Source organism: Nannospalax galili, unplaced genomic scaffold (assembly GCF_000622305.1).
Source record: "Nannospalax galili isolate Female #2095 unplaced genomic scaffold, S.galili_v1.0 scaffold180, whole genome shotgun sequence".
Classification (NCBI taxonomy): domain Eukaryota; kingdom Metazoa; phylum Chordata; class Mammalia; order Rodentia; family Spalacidae; genus Nannospalax; species Nannospalax galili.
The window spans coordinates 4,765,549-4,791,616 of NW_008348199.1; the positions used below are offsets into that span (position 1 = coordinate 4,765,549).

At 41.9% G+C, this 26,068-nt stretch overlaps 1 protein-coding gene across 2 annotated transcripts in view; it reads right to left on the minus strand.

The window, feature by feature from the left end:
* Nucleotides 1-26,068, minus strand: part of Ep300 (E1A binding protein p300) — an 82,706-nt gene that overhangs the window by 4,628 nt on the left and 52,010 nt on the right. Inside the window, exons 11-29 of one of the 2 annotated variants that reach the window (XM_008844815.3) lie at nt 25,226-25,303; nt 24,246-24,355; nt 21,988-22,125; nt 19,563-20,000; nt 18,239-18,406; nt 17,881-18,025; nt 15,622-15,740; nt 14,161-14,400; nt 13,402-13,490; nt 10,760-10,840; nt 9,100-9,156; nt 8,231-8,308; nt 6,757-6,824; nt 5,908-6,058; nt 5,644-5,790; nt 5,270-5,383; nt 4,121-4,286; nt 3,163-3,327; nt 2,265-2,426 (exon numbers count right to left, since the gene is read on the minus strand). In XM_008844815.3, coding sequence (XP_008843037.1) covers nt 2,265-2,426; nt 3,163-3,327; nt 4,121-4,286; nt 5,270-5,383; nt 5,644-5,790; nt 5,908-6,058; nt 6,757-6,824; nt 8,231-8,308; nt 9,100-9,156; nt 10,760-10,840; nt 13,402-13,490; nt 14,161-14,400; nt 15,622-15,740; nt 17,881-18,025; nt 18,239-18,406; nt 19,563-20,000; nt 21,988-22,125; nt 24,246-24,355; nt 25,226-25,303 — 2,714 coding nt within the window. Of the gene's footprint in view, nt 1-2,264; nt 2,427-3,162; nt 3,328-4,120; nt 4,287-5,269; nt 5,384-5,643; nt 6,059-6,756; nt 6,825-8,230; nt 8,309-9,099; nt 9,157-10,759; nt 10,841-13,401; nt 13,491-14,160; nt 14,401-15,621; nt 15,741-17,880; nt 18,026-18,238; nt 18,407-19,562; nt 20,001-21,987; nt 22,126-24,245; nt 24,356-25,225; nt 25,304-26,068 lie in introns of both variants that reach the window. The other variant, XM_017801028.2, reaches the window with a different exon arrangement.

The following is a 26,068-nucleotide window of genomic DNA, read 5'->3' on the forward strand; positions in this document are numbered from 1 at the left end:
CCATAAAAATTTAAATGGCCTGGATTCAAACAACATTCTCATGGCATCAAAGAAGGAAAAGGCTGGGACCTGTTGCTATGGAGACATGCAAGTGAACACGACTCAGAATCGTTTGGATGTCTTTCTAAAACACTGACAACAAATATAGAGCAAATGGCACTGAACGTTTCCTCTGCAGCTTTCCCATAGGTCTGAATTTTGAGAATTAAAAGAAAAAATGTGAGACATAATCTCATGGAGCCCTCTTGCTTCTACCTCCCAAATTCTTGGATTACAGGTGTGTATAACCATGCTAGGCCCAGCCCTCTACTCTCAGCCAATAGTAGACAGGCTGAAAATCTGTATAAATTAGCAGACCTACAATATACTACAGTAGGCATTATGCTTCTGTTGCCCTATAGCAGAGTCAAGCTATGAGTTTCTTTTTTTTTTGTCTTAGGTGTATGAGTAAATTGCCTGCATGTATGTAAGTGTACCTGTGTCATACAATGCCCAAAGAGCCCAGAAGAAGGCACTGGACTCCCTGGAACTTGCGTTACAGACGGTTGTTAGCTGCTATGTGGTTCTGCTGGGAGCCGATAGCAGGTCCTCTGCAAGAGCAGCCAGGGATCTTAAACCACTGAGCCATCTCTCTAGCTCCCAAGTCATGAATTTCTTTTTTTTGTCTTCTGAGATAGGGTCTCTCTATAGTTCCAGCTGGCCTGGAATGCAATATGGAGACGAGGCTGGCCTTGATCTCACAGAGATCCTCCTGCCTCTGCTTTCTGAGTGCTGGGATAAAAGGCATGGGCCACCACACCTGGCAAAGTCATGAATTTATAACTCCCTCCTCAGCTCTAAAATTGTTCTAGCTCTAAAGATAAGATGAAGCCATGGAATATTTCCACAGTATTAAGTCAAATCTCTCCTAATATACTCTAAGAGCTTTCCCCAAATGCTTGTTAGTCATACCAGAATTATGTGGGAAAAATACTGATTGAAAAATTTAATTGTTACTTAATTATCTAGTTAGTGGTGTCCACTAGAACTCAGGGTGCCCTTCCATGTCCTTAGTATGACTGAGGGAACAGTATTAGGCCTCCAGAATTTATGCTAATATTGGTCATAGTAGTTTGTTACATCTAAGTAATAGAGGGAGAGGAGACAGACTAGTGGCACCTGATACCGATGCTCTGGAGAAATGGTACTATCTCTTCAGAAGAAGGTTCTATATATTAATTTCTCTTTTTGAAACTGCTTAACTATTTGGTCATAGTTCCATACCTAAAATGAAGCCTTCAGTTCTATCCCCACATAACTGCCAGATACTTCCTATAAGAATCTGGTTATGATTACATCTCAGGTGAACTGTGATATGAAAAAAAATACACAGGCTGGGGATGTAGCTTAGCATGGTAACACATGCCCTCAATCCTCGTACCAAGGAGGTGAAGGCAGGAGGATCAGGAGTTCAAGGCCATTCTCAGCTACTCAGTGAGCTGGAGGCCAGTCTGGGAGACATAAAACTCCAATTCAAAACAACAACAAAACAGATTATTTCTTTCTCACCAATAATGACTTCTAATTTCAAATTACTCATTAAAAAAATAAAAAAAATAAATAAATAAATCCCAAAGACCTGGAGAGATGGCCTAGCAGTTAAGAGCACTGGCTCGTTTCCTAGAGGACTTGGGTTCAGTTCCCAGTATCCACATGGTATGCACATACACCATGAGACAGACAGACACACACATGCACACAAACTAAGTAAATAAATCTAAAAATAAAACAAAACACCCCAAAACAAAAGTAACAAACTCAAGATTTAATTTGGATGGGGTTTTAAGTCCATTTGAGTTGCTCTCCAATTCAGTTTCCTAATTCACCTTCTGAAAGGCTAATACTTAACATTCTTATTCATAGCTCTTTACCAAGCACCATTACAAACTGGAATGGCCAATGAAGTTCTAAGGAGCTTGATAAAATACGAAAAATATTTGTTGAAGCGTCAACTCTCCTGAAAAAGTGGACAAAGGTTACAACCTAAAAAGATTATAAACAGGACTGGACAAACCATGCTTGCACTCACACACAAACACATATAAATCTGTAACAATTTCTAATAGTAACACTGCTAAAGAAAACACGCTCTTACGACCAACTCTATGCACCCTCTATTCTTCCCTCTGCATGTCCAGCACTCCCGTCGTAAATGGCAGTTGGTGTTGGCAGTTTAGAACCCTGCTTGCCAGGCGGGCCCTTCCACCTTGGCGGCTGCCTCTCACCTCTTTGTGTTTCTCCATGGTGGCGTACAGCTTCTGAGACAGGTCATTGGACACGTTGGGCATGCCAGGCTTCTTCTTGTTGCCCCTGCTCAGGCTGCTCTTGTTTTTGCTAGTTTTTTTATTATTCTTCTTTTTAGCGTTTTTGCTGTCTCCCTTTGTTACCTGTAAATGTGTCAAGTTGTTAGGAAGGGATCTGGAACAGCACTGAAGGCAGAGACCACCTTTCCTCTGAAGCTGCTTGTCGTTTGCTCTTGAGCTTACCATTTTAATATTTATTTTTTGGTTTTCTTTGAGATAGGGCCTCCCTGTAGCCCCAGATGGCCTACAGCTCACTATGTAGACTAGGCTGGCCTGAATTTCACAGAGATCTACCTGCCTCTGCCTCCCAAGTGTTGGGATTAAAGGTGTGAGCCACCACAAAATTCACAGTGGTAATTCTAGATGGGCTTTGGGTAAATGACAGACTGGGCTAGCTGAGGCAGATTCCATATGGTAGACAGGGAAATATTTCCTGCATTTTAAAAAGGTGCTTTAAAAAGCAGGAAAAATAGGAAAACAATATACCAGAGATTATATGTAGCCTATAAAAGTCATAATTTGGTCTCTTAGGCATTTTTGTTCAGTTTTTCAGGATTTCTTCCTATTTTATCAGATTATATTACCCAAAGTCCAAGGGACACCATTTAGAATCATAGTAACCCTTTGATTTGAGACAGGACTTGCTATGTTACCTAGGCTGGCCTTGAATCCTGGTTCTCCTCCTTCCCTATGTGCTGAGAGGTGTATGAGATCTAGCAAAATGATGGCACGCCTTTACACTAAGTTTAAGTTCTTAAGTTTGAGTTGTATATTAGTCATCAGAATGAAGGTGGACACTGTGAGGAAAGAACGTCCTTACATCAGTGCTTTCATTGCTGGTGTTCTCTTCCCGCTTCCTTTCTTCTTCTTCCTGCTCAAGCTCCTTAATGCTCTCCTCTAAAACATTTGGCCAGAAATCACCTTCAAAGTATGGTAACTCCTTTGCGCTTGTTAATCGATCTTCATTAGCTTGTTTTAAAATATCCTGTAAAAAACAGCCAAACATAGAAAAATCTTTCATTACATGGTGTAAGTAAAAACGTCCACTGAAGGCTGACAGAGATTGTTACCTAAACAAACTATACACCAGGGAGACATTCAGAAAACATTTTATTTTTAAAATATTTTTATTCTTTTGTGTGTTTAAGTGTATTGCCCGCATGTGTTTAAGTGTACCTGTGTTGTGTAGTGCCCTTGGAGGTCACAATGGTGTCAGATCCCCTGGAACTAGTTATAGATGGTTATTAGCCACCCTGTGGATGCTGGGAATTGAACCTGGGTGTTCTGGAAAGAGCAGTCAGTGCTCTTAACCACTGAGCCATTTCTGTCCAGCCCCTCAGAAAATATTTTAAATTGTAAGAGCGTCACTTTTTTTTTTTTTGAGACGAGACTTCTGTCTGGAATTCTTAATCCTACATCCTACTACCTCAGTCTCCTGAGTGTTGACAGTCCAGCTCCATTCATAAGTCCTGTAACATGTAGTTTTTTTTTTTTTTGTCTTTCTGAGACAGGGTCTCCCTGTAGCTCCAGCTGTCCTGGAACTATGTAGCCCAGCCTGGCCTTGAACTCAGAGAGATCCGCCTGCCTCAGCGTCCCGAGTGCTGGGATTAAAGGCATGCACCACCACGCCCGGCATCTTTTAAAAGTTTTGTGTATTCAAAAAATATACTTTATCAAGTTAGCATAATTATACTAATTCTCACAGTATGAGGCAGACCAGAAGACTCAAAGAAAAGACAAAGAGCAAAACTGATTAACATTTCCATGTTCTAACTGACCTTGTAGTCGTGGACAATACGCTCTGACACAGCCTTGTCAAGCATCTTTTTGTACCACTCCTGCAGGCGCTTGGGCTTGGGTATCTTCTGGTCAGGAGGATGGCAATGGAAGATATAGTCATCCCCTTCACTTGGTGGACATGCCCAAATATGTCCTGTTGTGTATCTAACAACAAAAGGAGAAGGGACATCAAGAGATCATCTCTCCCAGAGAATGCTGAAATGGATCCATGAGTGCTAGGATTTCAATTGCACACTACTACACCTGAGAAAACACTACACTTTAAACAGCAAGGTTTAAATACAAAAATCAATGATTTCTCTCAAGATAGCATACAGATAAAATTCTTAAGGCAGAACTACATAAAACCTATGCAATAATAATGGATCCCACTACCTACTCTTTTGGGGGGGGGGTCCATGGAGGAGCACTGTGAACTTTATTTACAGAGGGGCTGACTTAGCTCTTGATCCCTAAACCCCAAATTGTACTTTAAGTTCAAAGATGACTACAACACAAAGGGAATATAGAACCATCCAAGCAGGAGAGGCTAATGCAAGATGAACTGAGTAGTACCTTACAAGTTAGGGCAAAAATAGTTCCAGGATGTATTTTAAAGGTAAGGAATACCTTCAGATCTTAATTCATTTCATTATCTTTTTATTTTTTGGTCATTTTGAGATGGGGTTTCTCTGTAGCCCCAGCTGGCCTGGAACTCACAATGTAGACCAGGCTGGCCCTGAACTCAGAGATCTACCTGCCCAAGTGCTGGGATTAAAGGCATGTGCCACCACACCCTGCTGTTTTTTGATATTTTAAGACAGACACAGTCTTACTTTGTAGCCTAGGCTGGCCTGGAACTTGCATACTTTAGCCTCAGACCTTGGAGTCCCACCATGGCCAGCTTGTTTTAGGCTTACTATCCACGTATAAAGGATCAAGTAAGATTTTTGCTCTTAAATGAGTAACATCACCATTAATCCAAACTGTACACAATGGTTTAACTATACAGACCTAAAGGATTGATGGGAAAACACATGGAAACAGACTTCATTTTAAAGATGCTCCAGCATGGTTGAGATTATACCTTCACAACACTGTAACAATACCCATTATTTTTAAAAGACAGCCATCATTAATATGCTTACCCTAATTTCTTGACATACTCTAAGTACCCAATTAGAATTTCATGATAGACTGCAGTCCTCAAGCATTTAGGACGGAAGAAATGAACACTGTCGAGGTAAGATATGTATACTCTCCTATATCAAACAGGGAGAGAAAAGGTCACATCACATATGGAGTCATTCCAACATCTTCCTGCTTTCCTGGGCTTGTTGCTCACTGTCATTTGTATGTTATGTTATCTCACTGTAGGAAGATTAGATGGTGACTGTTTAGGAAACTGGGTCAGCCTATGGTTTCACTGGCTTTCTCCTTCTTCATGCTATATCAATCATTTTCTTCCCTTTGCTCTCCCCACCCCTAAAACGAGAAGCTAGACATATTAAGGTGGTCCTACCTCTGGTTGGGTGGGGGGCAGTCAGAGCCGTACTCTTGAACATGCATGCCAAAAAAACATAAGTCAACACCATCAATCTCTTCAAAGGCAAAGAGGGCCTTGGTTCGGTATGGAAAGGATTCTGCCATCTCTCCGCTGTCTACAAACCTACACAATTCAGATTGGGGAGAAACCACAATGTCATTCCGACTGAAATCAACACGCACTTGACTACGCACGAACAACTGTGCATCCATGTGAGAAGAAAAGGAAATGCTTTGATACCTTGCTTTCATGCCAGGTTTCACTTCCACAGTCTTGTCAGAAGCATGAACAACCCTAACAGTGACCTCTCCTGATTCAGGGTGACTCTGTCGCCTCAGAAAGTCATTCACACGATTCTCCAGAAAGGTGCCAAGTCTGGTAGATGGCAACCCTAGGAGTATCAAAGTTAAGAGTTACCAAGGTATGGCCTGGGTTCAATTCCTAGTATTACAGGGTTGGGGGAAAAGTTACAATGCTTCAAATTTTTACTGACACATCCTGAGATGCAAACTCAAATCTCATGTACTTTTTTCAATAAAGCTACAGTTGAGAATCTCTCCTCAGTAGAGAAGACCATGTGAGACCTAAAGGTAGTCTAAATGCCACAGGCCACGCTGGGGGAGTCACTCCTTGACAGCACTTCTAGCCACATGATGCCATGCTGTAGAGGAGGAGGAAACAGAAGAAAGAGGAAGAGCATGCTGATGAGGCCTTTTTCTCAGAACTGCTTTCAGTAGGTCACAGAGTTACTTTGTGTTGGCTAAGTAATTTTAAAACAAACGAATTCACTTTCTAGTTTTTTAAAAAAAATTTTTATTTTATGTGTATGAGTGTATTGCCTGCATGTATGTGAGTGCACCCACATCATGCAATGCCACGGAGGTCAGAAGAGGGCTTTGGAGTCCCCTGGAACCGGAGTTAAGGACGGTTCCTAGCCGCCATGTGGGTGCTGGGAATTGAACCTAGGTCCTCTGCAAGAGCAGTCAGTGCTCTTAACCTCTGAGCCATCTCTCCAGTACCTATAGTTTCTTTTTTAACTGGGATTCAGTCATGTTTTTATCAAGATTTACCTTTAAGAATGAAACTTACTTTTAGCAGAGAACTTATTTTCTTTCCTAGTTCGTGCAGTTTTCTTTAAACAGCCATCACAGACAAACCTAAAACATCAACCAGGACTTTGTTTACATAACACAAAGAGAAGCATTTAAAGCAACATGTAACAAAATCTGTCAAGTTAAAACTCAAAAGACAACTTGCACCAAGTATTTCTACTTATACAACAAAATTAATAGAACCAATGCACAAACAGCTCTTAGAAGCCAAATGTGGTAATTCCAACAAGTGGCAGCACACAACTGCATCCCAACACCTGAGAGGTAGAGAAAGATGGGAGGATGGGTAGTTCCAGACCAGCCAGAGGTGCAGTAAGACCTTGTGTTTCAAAAAACCAACGACAAGCTGGGCATGGTGGTGCATGCCTTAAATCCCAACACTTGGGAGGCAGAGGCAGGCTGATCTCTGTGAGTTCAAGGCCAGCCTGGTCTACAAAGAGACTTCTGGGCCAGTTGCGGCTACAGGGAAACTCTGTCTCAAAAACACCAAAAAAAAAAACAAACAAAAAAAAAACCCCAGAACCAACAACAAAAAAGAAAGAGTTCATTCTCCTTAGCTGAGTGTGCTACACGCCTACACCACCAGGATTTGAGGGAGACAGAGGACAAGTACTTCATGGTTATCCTTGGTTACCAACAAGTCAGGCCTGTCTCAAAGACAGTTAAGAAAGTACTAAGTATAATTTTCACATTCTCTACAACCTAAACTTTCCATGTGCAATCAGTTTATATGTCCACCTCCTATTTCTTCACATTTGATTTTTCTTCTCTACTGATTGCTTTTTAAAATATTTTCTGTGTATGCGTGTACTGCCTGCATACATGTAAGTGCACCTGTGTTGTGCAATGCCGGAGGAGGACAGAAGAGGCCACCAGAACCCCTGGAACTGGAGTTATGGACAGTTGTTAGCTTCTATGTGGGTGCTGGGATACAAAACCAGGTCCTCTGCAAGAACAACCAGTGCTCTTAAATGCTGAGCCATCTCTCTAGCCCATAAGGTAATTTTAGAATAAAACAATTTTACTTTAAAAAAAAAAAAAAAAAGCATATATATATACATATATATGTATATATACATATGTATGTGTGTGTGTGTATATATATATAGATATATATGTATATATGGACATATGTGGAAGTGCTCACAGAGGCCAAAGGAAGGCATCACATCCCCTGAAACTGGAATTACAGGTAGTTGTGAGCTATCTGAGAACCAAATTCAGGTTCTCTAACAAGAACAGCCGGTGTTCTTAGCTGAGCCATCCTTCCAGGCCCAGGCTGGTCTGCACAATGAGCTCCAGGCTAGCCATAAAAACATGCGAGCGAGCACACACACACACACACACACACACACACACATGCACACTTGAAGATACAATCATGCAATAAAAGAAAAAAAAATAATGCGCATAAAATAAACTCAGGAGCAAAAACTGCTCTTAAGCCTTACCCAGCTGGCCAGATGATCTCATGGTGAAGGACACAGATCTGATGCATTTTTCTTCCACATTCTGTACATTCAACAAACCTAGAAATGCAAAGGAAAGCTTTCAAAATTTCCTATGATTTTTAACAATTCAAAAGGCAATCATTATTCCCCAAGAGTTGAAAAATTAGTTTAACATTACAACCTTTTTTTTTTAGTGTTACAGGTAAAGCAAAAAAAAAAGTATAATGTTATTATGTCTGCATGTATGTAAGTGCACCCGTGTCATGCAGTGCTCATGGAGGACAGATGAGTGCGTCAGATCCCCTGGAACTGGAGTTACGGACGGTTGTTGGCCACCATGTGGGTGCTGAGATTCGAGCCTGGGTCCTCTGCAAGAACAACCAGTGTTCTTAATCACTGAGCCATCTCTCCAGCCCCTTAATGTGACAATTTTAAATTTGACTCAGCTGTTGAAACTACTGAGTCTGATACTTTCTCCGGTCCATTTGAGAGCATCCAGAAACTTGTATGTTTCACTGTCTAGGCTCTGAAAGTTGACAATATAAGCCAAGGCATTACAAGCAAGTACTAGAAATTCAGAGGGGAAAAATGAACACACAGAAATGAGCAGAAATAACTTGATGTTTCATATGGGCCAATTAAATACCAAAACATTAAGTGGATTTAGTGAAGTCCAAATGAACACTAACTGTAATAATATTTGACTTAGCCCCTGAATGTTCCCAAGTGTCTATTAGTTATGCAGATGTATGTATGACATGCAGGTTTCAGCTTAAAGACATTAAGCCATCTGATTGGCTAGGCAAACTAAGAGAAATGAAAGGAAGAAAAAAGTTCATAGTGCACTGACTTCATGAGGAAATACTTACAGTTCAGGATCCAGTGTGTCATTTTTTCTCTTGGAAAACTGTTCTTTATTTATTGTACTAAGGAAAGAAAATGGATACAATGAGAAAAAAAAAAACACAGAAGGAATGCCTACTTGAATACAGAGTAACCTGAGGACTTTTCTATAGGGAACAAAACTCACTCTCATAGAAAATTCACTTTTATACAACTGAAAGTTCTACAGTACTTCACAGTTAATGAATTTAACTGTGGGGAACAAGAATCAACTAAGATAGTCCCATCCCCATTCTCCTTCCCCGCCCCCTCTTTTGGAGAAAGGGTCTCAGAATGTAGCCCTGGCTGGCCTGGAACTCACAAATCCTCCTGCCTCCACTGGCATTAAAGGCATGTGCCACCATGCCCAGTTCTTTCCCTTTTAAAATCTGGTTCACTATATAACTTTTTAATGGTTTGTGGTTCCCCATCTCTCGTGAGATGCAAACTATTTAAGGATACTTTTAGTTCGGTGTGGTAGCACTTGCCTATATTCCTAGCACTTGGGAAGCTAAGAGCTAAGACAAGACCTCAACCCTTCTCCAAAAAATATAGCTGAGAGGAGAGGTGCTAATGTACACTTGTACTCCAAGTTCTCACCAAGGCAGGAGGGAAGGTTGGTTTCAGGAACCAGATGTCAGTTCTATTTTTAAGTCATGGTAGAAATGGAAGGCTCACCATACACTTCAGGTTCTTACGGCTACCCCAAAGAACTAATTTTGGAGGACAAAAATTCATCATTTCATAGTTTTCAAAATTTTTCTGTAACGTCCATCCTCAAGTCTTACATATCACACTGCCCAAGAGTTTTTGATGCTGGTTTTTCCTTACTTTGATAAGAAAACTGTGATCTGGAGACCCTTAGCACTCAGGATGAGCCGGGAGCTTGTTAGAAAAGCAGAATCTTAGGCCCACTATAGGCCTGTAGAACCAGGAAGGCAATTCTATACTTCTCAGACTCAAGAGTCTTACTGCTTTAAGTTTGAGAACACTTGAGAAGCCACTCTACAGTTCTAAGGGTAAGGCTGACATCCTTTCTAGCAGGTGGGAAATCCTCACTAGTGTGGGCTTCCCTGCTCAGGTAAGAGTCAGAATGTTTCTCTTTAGGGTTCCTAGGTCTCTATTCTCCCAGACTAGTAGCCAGAGTCCATTACTCCACATTTCAATAGTGACTGAAAGAGAGAGCTGCTTTACAACAAAAATTAGAAAAACTAGGTGGCCTAAAGAGGCCTGTTTTACTAACACCATGAAGATCCTATTTTTTTTTAAATGCTTTCACCAGTTTGTTTATTATAGGTAAATATGAACCTGTGAAAAATTTAAAATTATTCTTAAAAGTTCTTCCTTGTTGCCGGCGTGGTGGTGCACGCCTTTAATCCCAGTTGCGTTAGTTTGAAATGGAGTATCAAACTGTATTTTAAGAGATAAAACTACCAAATAGGCAGTTTAGGTTGTGTGTCTGAAAATTTTCTTGCATTAACCAAACACTAAGAACTCTAACTTTTATTTACTTTCATCAACTAATTCGCATTTAAATGCCCGCCTACAGTTGATGGACAGAGTGCAAGGTCACTTAGAAATGCCTGAGAAAAATCACCTGAGCATGGAGAATGAAACAGTACTTTTCAGAATAATGTAGTTACTTACGTTTGAGGCTGGGAAGGGTCATCCCCCAAAGAAACGCTCTCCCCTTGGATTTCATTGAAACACTTCTCACAGAAATGATACCTGTCGGCAAGAAGGCCATACTGGGGTGAACTGTTCCGTTCACACAACACAGCCAAAGCCAAGCAACGAAGCCACCAATCACAGCAGGCCAAGGAGGGGAACGGGAGCAGAGAGCAGGTCATCAACGGCGACAAGGACATTCAATGATGCAGATTTATGGGCCCCACAGTTTTTGTTTTTTTGTTTTTTGCAATCAAAGCCAAGCGCAGACAACGACAAGCATGAGGGAGAAAAAAAAACACAAAACAAACGAAGAAATGAGGGATTGCAGGACAACAAAAACACAAAAGCAAGACGGGACAACACAAAGCAGAAAGCCAAGGCAAAGCACAGATTAGCATTAAATATCTCAATGGGATCACAAACAGTAAAAGATTACAGCAAATAAAAACACAGCATCCCACCAGAACTGCTGGATCTCATTTTACTAATCAGTACTAATGGATAGAACTTTTTCTTCTTTGAGAATAAAAAAAATTTATCTACTATTGACACAGTAGCACAAGATTAATATCTAACAACGGGGATTGAAAACCTAATCTGGTCCTGAGGAAACCATTAATAAAAACTGTCTTGCCACCAAATAGCCTTATACAAAGCAGTAAAACACCAATTACAGTTAGAGTAACACACATGAAAAGGCAAAAGTAATGTATGCAGGTACATGATTAAGCATGTCTTGGCACAAAGATGAACCAGCATTACAGCTGTTTATAAAAATCCAAAAATGGCATAATTGTCAAGATTTTTTTTCTTTTTTTGTCCTTTTGAGACAGGATCTCCCTGCAGCCCTAGCTGTCCTGGAACTCACTATGCAGAACAGGCTGGCCTTGAACTCACTGAGATCCACCTGCCTCTGCCTCCTAAGTGCTGGGATTAAAGGTGTACGCCACCACGCCTGGTCGGATTTTTTTGTCTTTTTGAGACAGGGTCTCCTTGTAGCCCCAACTGGCCTGGAACTTACTAGGTAGACCGAGCTGGCCTTGACCTCACAAAGATCCACCTGCCTCTGCCTTCCAAGTGCTGGAATTAAAGGCGTGTGCCACTATACCAGGCAATTGTCAAAATTTTAACAGGAGGAAAATTTCATGCCAGTTGTTACTTGCAATTTTTGTTTTGTTTTTATCTCCCTGTAGTTCCAGATGGCCTGGAATTCCCTATGTAGATGAGGCTGGCCTCCATCTCTCAGAGATCTGCCTCTCTCTGCCTCCAGAATGCTTGGGATTAAAGGTGTGCATCACCATCCCAGTGTCTCACTTGCATTTTCAATATAAGGCACTATAAAACTTTTGTCCTTCTTAGTAAATTTAAGGAGTAAAAACCTAGATTCTAATGCTCACAAAGCAGTATCGTCAGAAGTAAACTTAACTTTTTGGTAAATAAAACAAAAAAATTACGTTAATTCTTAAAAGCTGAAAATACATCTGTACCACACAAGTTCAACAAAACCAAACAGCTGTGCTGTTGTTATTAATCAATTAAATGTGAACTGACTGCTCAATATGGCTATATACTGATCCATATTCTTACCCAAAAGAAACACTAGATGTAAGCTCTATCAAGGCTGATTACTGACATTTATGGTTAGCAGTTAAGAACACAACGTCTGTGAGCACAGCCACTGACTGAGCATGAGACAACACTGTAGACAAGGTCTAGACAAGGTCTCATGGAGTTCAGCCTGGGCTCAAATCTACTTATGTAGCCAGCCAAGGAAGACCCTGAACTTCTGATCCTTCTCTCTTTACCTCTTGAATGCTCAAGTAATAAGCTCATACTCCAGTTTAGTGGTGCTGGGGCTGAACCCAGGGTTTAAAGCATGCTAGGCAAGCAAGCTACAACAAATACCTATACCCCAGCCCTAGAGGTTTGTCTTTGACTTGCCTCAGAGACAAGGGAAATATTCAAATGCTGTTTTCACTCTGTGATGGTTTGAGTGAGAAAATCTCCCCCACAGGCTTAAGTATTTGAACACTTTATCCCCAGTTGGTGGTGCTGTTTGGGGAGTTCATGAAATCTGTATTGGGGGTGGGCTTTGAGGTCCTAGTCTTGCCTACTTCCAGTTTGCTCTATTTCATGGCTTTGGTTCAAGATGAGAGCTGTTTCCTGCTCCTGTCTCCCTACCATAATGGAATCTCGAGCCAAAATAAACTCTTCCCTAAGTTCCCTGGCTATGTTATCTTATTATACTATTAGAAAAGTAACTAATACACTTATACTCCAGGAGTAAGAACTTACAGATAGGCTATACACAACAAGAAACAATTCCTAAAAAACGGTTTAAGAGTATTTGCCTAGCAGGTATAAGGCCCTAAATTTTACTCCTAGCACACATGTAGAAAAAGGTCAAGACAATTGATATGAGGGTATTTTTCACTAGAAAATATAATTCTGCAAACAAAGGCAGAAAGCAAAAGAGAACTTGTGCTATACAGATGTTTTCAAGCAAGTCACACACATGAACCAACCATGATGTATGTGCGTGCAGTGGTCCATCTGCACTGCATGCATTCCCTAGACACAAGGACACAGGGACTATGTCCACATGTGGTTGAGCTTACCTGTTCTGGTAACTGTAGTAAGTGGCATCACGAGGGATTGTACACAACTGTTTGCCATAGCAACAGAGTGTCTGTGGAGAGAATTCCAACTGAAAAAGAAATTTTTTGTTTAAGAGCATAAGGACCAGAAACACAAGGTAGAATGGTCAAAACGGAAAATCAGAAACAAGTCAGTGAAATCTTAGCTCTCAATTATCACAATGAACCACTTCAGTTACTAAAAATCACCCCAAGTTTACAACTTAATTTCACAAGGCTGAGGTATGTGGAGTAAACATATTTTTCCAGCATTATTCCAGACACTCAAGAGGGCATGTGGAATTCTACATTGTGAACTGGCATGCATAGGAAAGTCATTAGCTGCAGGGCAAGCTGCATCTTCAGGGGAACTTAATGCTGCTACTCTAAATGAGCTTAGCCTGATGACTCAATATTCTAAGCAGTCAGTTCTGTCACATAATTTTTACCTATCCAAAAATGACTTTATAGAAAGTACATTCTATACACACAGATATTACTGTGCTGTGTGAAAGAATAAACAATACATTAAGAGAAAGGGCCTGTTGCAATTGGGGTAACTCATCGGCCAAGTGTTTACTGAGGCCCTGGGTTTGGTCCCAAGCACCATGAGAAAGGAGAAAGGGGAGAGTGGTAAAGAGGAGCAGAGGTGGAGGGGTTGGCAAAATCAGAAGCAGGATATTTTTAACTAAAGTCAACACTACATCCTAGGTAAAGGCAGGTGATAAAATTACTTCTTACCTTTCTGCCACAGCAGTATCCAAGGCTTTGCATGACAGGGTCAATTTCTTGTTCAAACACCTCAGAGAGCTTGGAGCAATACTTATATACCCTTGAAGTTTTGCGGTTATATAACCAGGCATTGTTAAACATGAGCCAAATATCATCTACATATTGCCAGGGCTCTTGATACTGTCCAGTGTCTAACTTCCTCTTGATGGTAGAAAGATCCATGGGGCTCTTCACAATATCAAAGTAATCCTAGAAGTACAAGTGACACAGCATTACACACTGTTGGGCACAGTATTTAGGGCAGATGGAATATCTTCCTATTATTACCATCAATTTTTATGTGATGTGTTTTCAAAAAGAATTTTATTATTCTTATTTTATGTGTAAGAGTGTATTGCCTACATACATGTAAGTGGACCTGTGCATGTAATGCCTAGAGCCCAGAAAAGGGTGTTTGATCCCCTGGAACTGAAGTTATAGATGGTTGCTTGCTACCATGTGGGTGCTGGGAATTGCGACCAGGTCCTCTGCAAGAGCAGCCAGTGCTCCTAACTGCTGAGCATCTCTCCAGCCCCTTGTGTGATGTGTTGTGATTTGCCTCCTTCTTGAGAGTTGACTAATGTCTGTCACTTCTTTAGATGAAGTAGCTCCACAAACTGAGAAAAAAAAAGTATGGATTCTCCAGACACATTCCTATTATTATTTCAGCACACAGGAGGCTGAAAAAGGAGAATTTAAGGTTTAAGACCAATGGGTTATAAAGTGAGACCCTGTCTAAAAATAAAACAAAAAGGAATGAAGTACTAAGAACTGACATGGTATCATGGATGAATCTCAAAACAAAATATGCTAGTGGGGCTGGCGAGGTAATTTAGTGGTTAAAGAGTGCTTATTGCTTTTCAGAGGACCTGGACTCAGTTCCCAGCATCTAACATATGGCTCACAACTGTCATTAACTCTAGTTCCAGAGGACCTGACTCCTTCTTCTGGCCTTAGAGGTGTGCACTACATTCATGCAGACAAACATACAAATAAAATTAAAAAAGAAAATCTTAAAAAAGAAAAAAAATACTAGTGGCTGGAAATGTGGCTCATTAGGCATTGGGATTTTTGATTCTTAGTATGACAAAAATCAACTAAACAATCCAGCAGGCCATTATGTTGCAAAGAAGACTATTACAAAGGAGTTTATATGCATTTCTTTAAAAATAATTTCCTTTAGGCTGGGCATGGGGGCGCACGCCTCAGGAGGCAGAGGCAGGCAGATCTCTGTGAGTTCAAGGCCAGCCTGGTCTACACAGTGAATTCCAGGGCAGCTGTAGGGAGACACTGTCTCAAAAAGACTAGCTGTGAAAATACTAAAACCTGAACTGTATGCTTTAATTAGGTAATTTGTATAGTATGTGAATTATGTGTCAATAAAGCTACTACTAAATTTAAAAAGAAAAAATGAAAATACCAAGTACTCACAGGTATTCCTAGAAGCTGAGGGTCGACAGGCTGACGAAAGGGAAGGGATTCTGGGTCCTGACGGTACAGTGCCTCCAATGTTGACATCAGAGCTTGTCGTAGTTCTTCTGGCTTGAAAACTTCAAGGAGAGTACATGTGAAATCAGTTATCACTGAACAAAAGGAATTTTAAAAACGTTTAAGCTCTAAAAACCTATGAAGAATCATAAAATAGTGACTACATACTTTTGTCAGAAACTTAACTAAAGGCTTATTTTCTGATACTAGTTCCCGTTCTCCTTTAGCCTAAAAAATAGGATTTTGTCATCAACCCTTACTAGCTCAGTTAATTTTTCAGTCACAAATTCAATAGAAAAGATTTAGTTAAAGACAAAGAGGATCAAAGGCTCCTAAAACACAGAAGAGCCAAGCATGGTTGTACACGCCTTTAATCCCAGCACTTGCAAGGCAGAGGCAGGTGGATCTCTGAGTTCCAGGCCATAATCCAGAGAAGGATTCTGCCAAACAGAACAGAAAATGTCCTTTCTGAGCTGGGTGTGGCAGCATATGCCTGACTAAGCAGGCTGACGAAAAAAGATCTAGAGGTTGAAGTCAGACTGGGATAGAGTCAAAGTTCAAGGACCACTTGAGCTACAAAACTATCCTAAGTGGTAGAGGCAAAAGGATGATCTGGTATATACCCTGAGTTCCAGGGCAGCAAGGGCTACAATGTGAAACCCTGTCTCAAAAACTGACCAACCAACAAAACAGGAAGAAAAGGGAAGAAGAAAATGCCCTCCCCACTTTGACACCAGTGTTTAAGAAGTCAAAAAAGGACTTGGTTCCCCCGCGACACCCGGGTATTTTTGAGGCAGGGTCTCCCTGTAGCCCCCAGCTGGCCTGCAACTTGCTATGTAGACCAGGCTGACCTTAAACTCATCAAAGAGATCCGCCTACCTCTGCCTCCCTAAAGGCGTGGGCCACCACACCTGACAAGACTTGGTTTCTTAATGCCTAAAGGAAAGAGTTGTTAAAATGCTTAATAACTTTTAGAGCCCCAGCACGTGGGAGGCTGAGGCAGGAGGATCTCTGTAAAATCTAGGCAAGCCTGATCAACACAATGCTAGGGCTACAGGGAGACCCTGTCTCAAGACAACAACCACCACCACCCAAAAAACTTTAGAGTGAAGGGGAAAGATACGTTCATTATTCTAATGGCAAGCACTAGATTTAAGACTTTAAGATTTGCTGGCATGTCCCAAATGGAATTCAAGCTATATACCATTTAAGAACCAAGTGATTAATGGTTTAAATTAAGAATTTTTCAAAAATCTGATTTCATATACCTGACCGTTTTGCTTACATATATGTAAGAGTACCCCTCCATGCAATGCTGGCAGAGAAGAGGGTGCTGGACCCTCTGGAACTGGAGTTATGGATAGTTGTTAGCCACCATGTAGGTGCTGGGAACCAACCTGTGGGTGCTGGGAACAGAACCCAGGTCCTCTGCAAGAGAAGCCAATGCTCTTAATGGCTAAGCCGTATCTCCAGCTCAAGTGAGCTCAAGAGTTTTGATTAAAAAAAAAAAATTAAGGATAGAGTGACACCCATCTATAATTTTTGAGATGTGGGGGTAAGAGAATGTCAGGAATTCAAAGCTATCCTGGGCTATGTGAGACTTTCTCTCAAAAATAAAAAAAAGGGGTCAGTAACCTCAGAGCTGTCATGCTGTATGAGACAGTGCAGCTGCTCGACACAAAGGAGACAAAGCAAAAAATTCTTTCCTAACATTAGTAGTAAGAAACACGATTCCATTCTACTCTGGGTCTCTGGATTTTCTCAGCTACCTCTGAAAACAGCCTAAAAGACTACTCTCTTTGTATGCCATGTACACTCTATGTCAATCTTCGGTGACATCCTCACCAGTCACCCACCTAGTTTTTTGAGACAGGGTGTCTTTACTAGGATTTGGGACTCACTAGTCTTAAGCTCCAGGGAATCCTTGCTGTCTCCACTTCCACAGCACTGGAATTACAAGTGTGCAACTATGTCACGTCAATTTTTTTTTTTTGGAGATAAGGTTTCACTATCTAGCCCTGGTTGGCATGGAGCTCATAGGATCTGCTGGCTTCTGCCTCCCAAGGGCTGGGATTAAAATGTACAAACCACTGTGTGCATGACCAGCATTCTGCCTTGGTACTGGGAACCAAATTCATGTCCTCCTCATGCTTGTGGGGCAAGCACTTTACCAACTGAACTCTCTTGCCAACTCTGACTTACTCTTTTTCTTTGACTGTCCTGGGGCTGGAGAAGACTGGGTCGCTGAAGTACTTGGTTGGTCTTCTTCCTCTTTTATGTCATTTTTTAACTCAGTACCCCTCTCTTCTACTTCTGTAGGCTCCACTTTACAATCTTCAGTTTTAGCCTAAAAGACATGGAAAGAATTTTCAGTATATCAACAAAATTAAGCTGGGAACAGGATTACTATCATAATCTTATTTATTCTCCATTATGGACATATCTGAACTCTCTTCCAAAAATGCAATAAATTCTAATTATCAGTATTGCTTGTCAAAACTGGCTTCTTGACTGGGTCCTAAAGAAAAGCACAACAGTGACTACCCAGCTCTACTCTCACCTCGTGAATCTCCTCAGGTCGAGTGTCTGCTGTTTCGGGGTGATCCACCTCCATTTTGACTTCCTGCGAAGGCTGTTTCTCAGGGATGGTCTGAGAATTCACTTCTGTGCTACTTGTGGACGGAGGGTTTGACACCTGGCCTTCAATGCTTACAGCTGGCTGAGAAAGCTGGACAGCAAAAAGCAGAAGCACATAAAAAGCTAGCTTTTTTTTTTTTTTTTGGTCTTTTTGAAGTGGGATCTCCCTGTCGTCCCAGCTGTCCTGGAACTCACTATGTAGACCAGGCTGTCCTTGAACTCACAGAGATCCGCCTGCCTCTGCCTCCCAAGTGCTGGGACTACAGGCATGTGTTACCACGCCAGGCAAAAACTAGCTTTTATACAAATCATAATCTAAACTACACAAGATTAAGTGCCACCTTGTGTTGTGAGCAGTCACCACACCCATTACCATGCTTCCTCATTTAAAGAACACAGGATTAAGGATTTGCTAATGGTGGCTGGCAGGTTGTACATAAAAAATAGCAAGTATTTCCCTGCTTAGAGATGGAAATTCCAAAGATGGCTAGCTCAGCTTATTATTCTATATTATTCTTTTAAAATTATGTGTGTATACATATGTATATGTGTGTGTGTGTGAGTTACAAGCTCCTATAAGCTGCCTCATGTGGTTTCTATGAAATGAACTCAGTCTGAACAGCAGTATGTGCTTATTTTAATAAGCACTGAGTCATCTTTCCAATCCCCTTCCTAAATCTTTCAATTTAAAAAATCTCATAGGGTCTGAGGATATAGCTCGGTGGTAAATCATGTGTATAGCATGTGTGAGGCCCTGAGTTCAATCCCCAACCCTGAAACAATTTCATTACGAAAACATTTTCTAGAACTATTCTATGAAGAGTCAGATTTTCCTTCTATATTCTGCCCTTCTTTATTTAAGAGCCATAAAGAAACAGATGAACAGTATTTTATCAGATAGCTGAGACTTTAAACATGATCCACAAGAATAATATTAACATTACTGTTTGAGACCAAAAGTCTGCAATCAGTGATATTAATAAAGACTCAACTACAGATGAGAAATTGAATTTTTACCTCAAGAATGCTAGGCAGGCACTTTACCACTATATTACATTCATAGCTCAATCATAACTTTTTCTTTTTTGGTTTTTTGAGTTAGGGTCTACCCGCAGTCCCAGTTTGCCTAGAACTTGCTACATAGGCCAGGTGACCTTGATCTTACAGAGATTCACCTCTTCTGCTTCCTGAGTGAGTGCTGGGACTAAAGGTGTGCACTATCACACCTGGCCCCCATATTTGCTCACCGGAGTTGAAGGCTGTGGAGGCAGCAGTGGTGCCGTTGGGGTAGGAACGGAGGCCGTTGTACTCTGCTGTGAGCGAGGCTGTTGCTGGGACTGGTCAGTTGAAGGAGCAGCAGGAAGTGAAGGCTGCACTTGGGGAGGAAGCTGTGTGGTTGGCGGTGTAGGTGTCTGTCTGGAGGGAGGATGCAGAGCCTGGGGCTGTGGCCCAGGTGGCATGGCAGGAGGTGTGGGAACAGGGGCTGGGATTGCTGTTGCTGGTGGTTGCTGAGTCCCTATACTTGGAGGAGTATGATGAGGAGTGGGGGTACGACTAGGTACAGGTGAGGGTGAATTCTGATGAAGAGCTTGTTGAGACAGGGGCGGACAGTGAATTTGGCTCCCCTGAGACCCTGGAGTCATTATAGGAGAGTTCACTGGGCAGGAAGAACTGGACATTTGTGCCTGTTGAAACGAAAAAATAGATGATATTCACAGAGATATAGTATATGCATTTAGGACAAAGTGGTTAAATAGGAAGTAGAAATACCTACTGTCTTTCTCAGCCCCTGCCCCTTTGAGGTAGGTTTTCATTATACAGACCAGGCTGGCCTAGAACTCACAAAGATCCACTGGCATCTGTCTCCAAGTGCTGGGATTAAACATGTGTACTACCATACATGGTTTTATGTGTGTGAGTACCTGCATGTATGTATGCATATCATGTGTATCTGGTACCCATGAATGTCAGAAGCAGGTGCCAAACCCCTTGCAACTAGAGTTGCAGGCAACTGTGAGGTAATATGTAGGTGCTGGGAACTAAACCCAGGTCCTCCTCCTTCAAGAGGAGTAAGCATTCTTAACTGCTGAGCCATCACTCCAGTTCCTAAGATTTTAAGTGTTCATTTCGTTCCTTGGCTGGGCATGGCAGTGCAAGTCTATAATCCCTGTCACTTGAAAGGAGGCAGGAGGGGGTGTGGTGGTACAAGCCTATAGTCCCAGCACTTGGGAGACAGGCAGTTGGATCTCTGTGAGTTCCAGGCCAGCTGGGGCTACCGGGAGACGAGACTGAGAGAGAGAGAGAGAGAGAGAGAGCGCGAAAGAGAGAGGGGGGGAGAGAGGGAGAGGGGGGGGGGGAGAGAGAGAGAGAGAGAGAGAGAGTGAGAGCGCGAAAGAGAGAGGGGAGGAGAGAGGGAGAGGGGGAGGGGGAGAGAGAGAGAGAGAGAGAGAGGAAGAGGAGAAGAGAAGAAAGGAGGCAGGAAGGAGGATCATGAATTTAAGGCCAGCTAGACTACACAGAAAACTCCTGGGATACCATATACAGATACTTTCAAAAGTCAAGGACTAGTGACAGGCATGATGGCACAGATGGCATAAACCTTTACACCCAACGCTCAGAAAGCAGAGGAAGGAAGATCTCTGTGAGATTTGAGGCAACCCTGGTCTACATAGCAAGTGCCAAGCCAGGTGGGGCAAAAGGGAGACCCTGTCTCAAAAAGAACACCATCCCTCTCAAAAAAAAGGTCAAGAACTAGGGCTATAGTACAGTGATACCAGCACCTTTATAGCATGGGCAGGGCCCTGGGTTTGATCCCAACCACTATCCAAAAAACAACAACATGCCGGGCATGGTGGCACACCCCTTTAATCCCAGCACTCAGGAGGCAAGGGCAGGCGGATCCTCTGTGAGTTCGAGGCCAGCCTGGTCTACAGAGTGAGTTCCAGGCGGGTGGAGCTATAGGGAGACCCTGTCTCAAAAAGACAAAAAAAACAAAGAACAAAAAAACCAACACAACAAAAATACAGGATGGGGGTATGTTCACCCCTTAAATTACCAACTTAATGCCACAGGATATTCTAAGTCTAAAACAGGCCAAGTGTGGTGGCACATATCTGTAACCCCAGCATTTGGGAGTCTGAGCTAGGAGTAGCTAAAGTTCGAGACTATCTTGGCTACAGAGTGAGTTGCAGGCCAGCTAGGACTACATGATACCCTGCCTCAAAAACAAGAAACAAACAACAAAACAACAAGACTAGTCTGACCTATATAGTAGGTTCTAGGTCAGTAGACCTCCCCAACTTAAAAACAAACAAAAAGACCCCCATCCCTAGCCATAAACCCCAGACCAGCTGTTTTGTGATTTTACATACGTAGTAAGACCTGTCTTTGAACAAAAGAAAGAACAAACCTTTGGCCAGTTTGATGTCATGCTTCTTGTAAAAATTGGTATCAAGAAGTTTAAATCTTACCAGGTAAGGTGTCTTCTGCTCAAGCCTGACAACCTGAGTTCAAGCCCATGATTCCCACATAAAGGTGGAAGGAGAGACAGATTGCAAAGTTGTCCTGACCTCCACATGTTCACCATGGCACACCAGCTGACACTCCTCCCCACACACAAATTTTAAAAAGTTCAAAGAATAAAATCAATAAAAATCCATTTGTGATACATACTTGAGACACTGGTGCCTGACCACTGGATGGAGCCAAAGGCATATTTGTTACATTCATTCCCTGGGGTGGGAACTGAGTCTGGGAGAGGAACTGGTTCTGGCTGGAAGGCTGCTGCATGCGAGGTCCATAGCCCATAGGCTGGAAACAAGCAAACAAACAAAACCCCAGAGTTGGTTACAATTCTTTACAACTGAATCTATCAAGTACTCCTGCTCTCTGGGCAGCTATCTGAGGAGAGAAAGGAAAGGACTCTAAGGTGAGGAGAAGGCACACGATAAGGAACAAAGTAGTGGAAGAACTGAACACTTACAATCAAACTAAGAAGCTTCCTGAAGGGGACTCTCAAGAAACACGATGGTAAGGGACAGATGCACATTCTCTGGGCAAGCACATGTAGAACTCTGACAGGGAGGAAGCAACTGCTTCTACATTTTCCTCAGGCTGGAAACTGTATTACAACTGCACAAGCTCTATGCTCTTGTAATGGGTACTGCAACAGCATAAGCCTAAGACTCCTTAAAAGGAGAAAACAAGTGTATATCTTGTGAGTACTGGCTAAATGTGGCAAGAGTGTTATATTTTTCTTTTTAAAACTGTCATAAATCCAGAAATTCATAATCTATGACAGTCAGTTCTTTTTAAAATAATATTTTATTAAAAATAATAATAATAATAATATTTTATTTTGTGTGTGTATATGATTGTATTGCCTGCATGTAAGTACACCCATGTCATGCAATGCCCTTGGAGGTCAGAAGAGGGCATCGGATCCCCTGGAACTGGAGTTACAGATGGTTGTTAGCTGTCATATGGGTGCTGGGATTTGAACCCAGGCCCTCTGCAAGAGCAGCTAGTGCTCTGAACTGCTGACCATCTCTCCATCCCTGGAACAGCAGCTCTTATAAATTAAAACAAGTAAGACTCCTGGTTAAACATGGAGATTCAGATGTACCACTAATGCTAAAGAACTCTAGAAACAGAGGTAGCCATGAACTATGTAACACACAAGGCAAGGAGGATGGGGTCAATGTGTAAAGCTTGATGACTGTCAAGAAGGTATAGTCAACAGGTCGTCCAAGACTACACAGTACGAATGTTTACAAAAAACAAACAACAAAAGCCAGGCATGGTGGCACATGCCTTTAGTCCCAGCACTTGGGAGGCAGAAGCAGGTGGCTCTCTATGGGTTCAAGGCCAGCCTGGTCTACATAGCAAGTTTCATCTGGGGCTACAGGGAGACCCGGTCTCAAAAAGACCAAACCAAACCAAACAAACAAACAAAACCAAACAACAAAACAAAAGCAAAGAAATCCAACCACCTGTATATATTCTCATCTCGAAACACCACTTACTGTGACTATGCTTCTTTGTGGTACCAAGGACCCAACTTATAGTCTCACATATGCTGTACAAGAGCTACATCACCGAGTTACATATCCACAGTCCTAACTACGTCTACAATAAAGGCCAAATTCAACAAATGTAATCCACGAACACGTCTATAGGCAGCAAACTGGTTCAGCAGATAAAGGTGTTTGTTGAGAAGCCTGTCAACCTGTGTTTGATCCCTGGAACCCACATGGTGGAAGGGCAGAGTTAACACACAAAAGCTGTCCTCAGACCTCCAGGCGTAAAATAAATGTAACAATAATTTAAAAAAGAACAGGTCTCTCATGGTTTGCTCATATAAGCATGAAAATCTCTTTCTTTGAAGTAGCAACAGAGAAAAGCTTTTTTTTTTTTTGAGACAGGGTCTCCCTGTAGTCCCAGCTGACCTGAACTCACTATGTAGACCAGGCTGGCCTTGATCTCACAAAGATCCTCCTGCCTCTGCCTCCCAAGTGCTAGGATCAAAGGCATGCGCCACCACACCCAGCTGAGAAAAGCTTTTTTTTTATAAAAATTTTTTTTTTATTTATTATTTTTATTTTGTCTTTCCCCCCTGGAGCTGAAGACCGAACCCAGGACCTTAAGCACTCTACCACTGAGCTAAATCCCCAACCCGTTATTTTTATTTTATGTGTATGAGTGTATTGCCTGCATGTATGTGAGCACACCCGTGTCCTGCAATGAATGCCATGGTCAGAAGAGGGCTTTGGATTCCCTTGGAACTGGAGTTAAGGATGGTGCACAGCTGCCATGTGGGTGCTGGGAATCAAACCCGGGTCCTCTGCAAGAGCAGTCAGTGCTCTTAACCACTGAGCCATTTCTCCAGCCCCAGAAAAGCTTTTTTTAAAATGTGCAAAGGTCAAACTAACCGGATTAAGCGCTCCAGACTGAGCCAACTGTCCATGGTGCTGAAGAGGAGAGGTTTGCCGGGGTCCAATAGGGGGCTGGGGCATATTCATCTGGCCAAACTGATTCAAACCTGTAAATGCATGTAAAATATTACATCTCAACACTTTCAATGAACTACAGAACAAGACATAAGTTTTAAAATCTGATGCTACATAATTTTCTTAGGACTAACACAGGAACCCTCACAGGTTCAAATATTTCACTCACGGCAACAGTGCAGGGCATTATTAATACTTTTGAACTAAATTTTGCAATATGCAATATTCTCTCTCTCTCTCTCTTTCTTTTTTTTTGGTCTTTATGAGACAGGGTCTCCCTGTAGCCCTAGCTGGCCCGGAACTCGCTCTGTAGATCAGGCTGGCCTCGAACTAACAGAGATCTGTCTGTCTCTACCTCCCTAGTGCTGGGATGTGCCCCCACACCTGGCTATATGCAGTATTCTCTTAGCAAGTCGTTCTGTATGATCTATAAACAGGGTTGTACTACATATACCAGGATGACTGCCAACTCAAAGACAACCTCCTTCCTCTAACTTCCTGAGTGTTGGGATTAAGGCATGAACCACAATGCCTGTCCATAAATTAGTTTTAAATGCATGCTTAATCATTCACTGTCATCTGCTCCTTGACCTGCCAACCAACCTGCTTCTCCCCCCACTTGATGGGCCTGAAATCCCAAAGATTTTTCAATTTCTACAGCAGATGACTATGATACTTGCTGCTGAAGTAAATAATAATTTTGCCCCATATCAGAGACTGTTACAAATGACCATAGAGCCGGGCGTTGTGGGGCATATACCTTTAATTCCAGCACTCAGCAGGCACAGGCAGGCCTGGTCTATATAGTAAGTTTCAGGCCAGCTGGAACTACAGATAGGCCCTGTCAAAGACAAAAAAAAAAAAAAAAAAAAAAAAAAAAAAACATTTCTTTCACAATTTACCAGGTTGTGGAGTAATCCGAGGCATCATCTGGTTTGGCACACTGCCACGGATCATAGCTGGGTCAGGTAGAGGGCCATCTAGAGAAAGAGAGAAATGGTTAAATAGCCATTTGTCAGCCACCTCTGATTGAAATAAAACAAAAAACAACCTACCAACCATCACTAATAGCTTAAAGAATCTAACCTGAACCTCAAAGAACCAAGCTTTGAACTAGATGAGACTACAGAAACTGCCTTCACATTATACTGGACTATCCACTTTGTGAGTCTTGAATATAAAATAAAAAAATGAGATAAAATGGAAATACAGCCAGACATCCTGGTAAATGCCTTTAATCCCAGTGCTTGGAAGGCCACCTGTGTATACAGGGAAAGTCTGTCTCAAAAAAGAAAACAAATAGACACATAATTTCTGAGGTGGTCTTCTTGGATTACCCATATATACTCTAGTAATACCCCCTGATTTTTTTGGTCTTTTTGAGACAGGGTCTCCCTACAGCCCCAGTGGGCCTGGAACTCACTATGTAGACCAGGCTGGCCTCAATCTCAGAGATCCACCTGTCTCTGTCTCTGCCTCTGCTGGGATTAAAGTTGTGTACCACCATGCCTGGCTAGTAAAACACTTTTTATTTATTTATTTATTTATTTATTTATTTATTTATTTATTTATAAGGAAAGTAAAGGGGAAGGAAAGAAAAAGGAAAGAAAAGAAAGAAAAAAAGAAAGAAAGAAAAGAGTAAAACACTTTTAATAGGTTCACACACAAAAGCAACATTTTGGGACCAGTAAGATGGCTCAGTGCGTAAAGGTGCTTCCCTTCAAACCTGGCACCTGAGATCTATA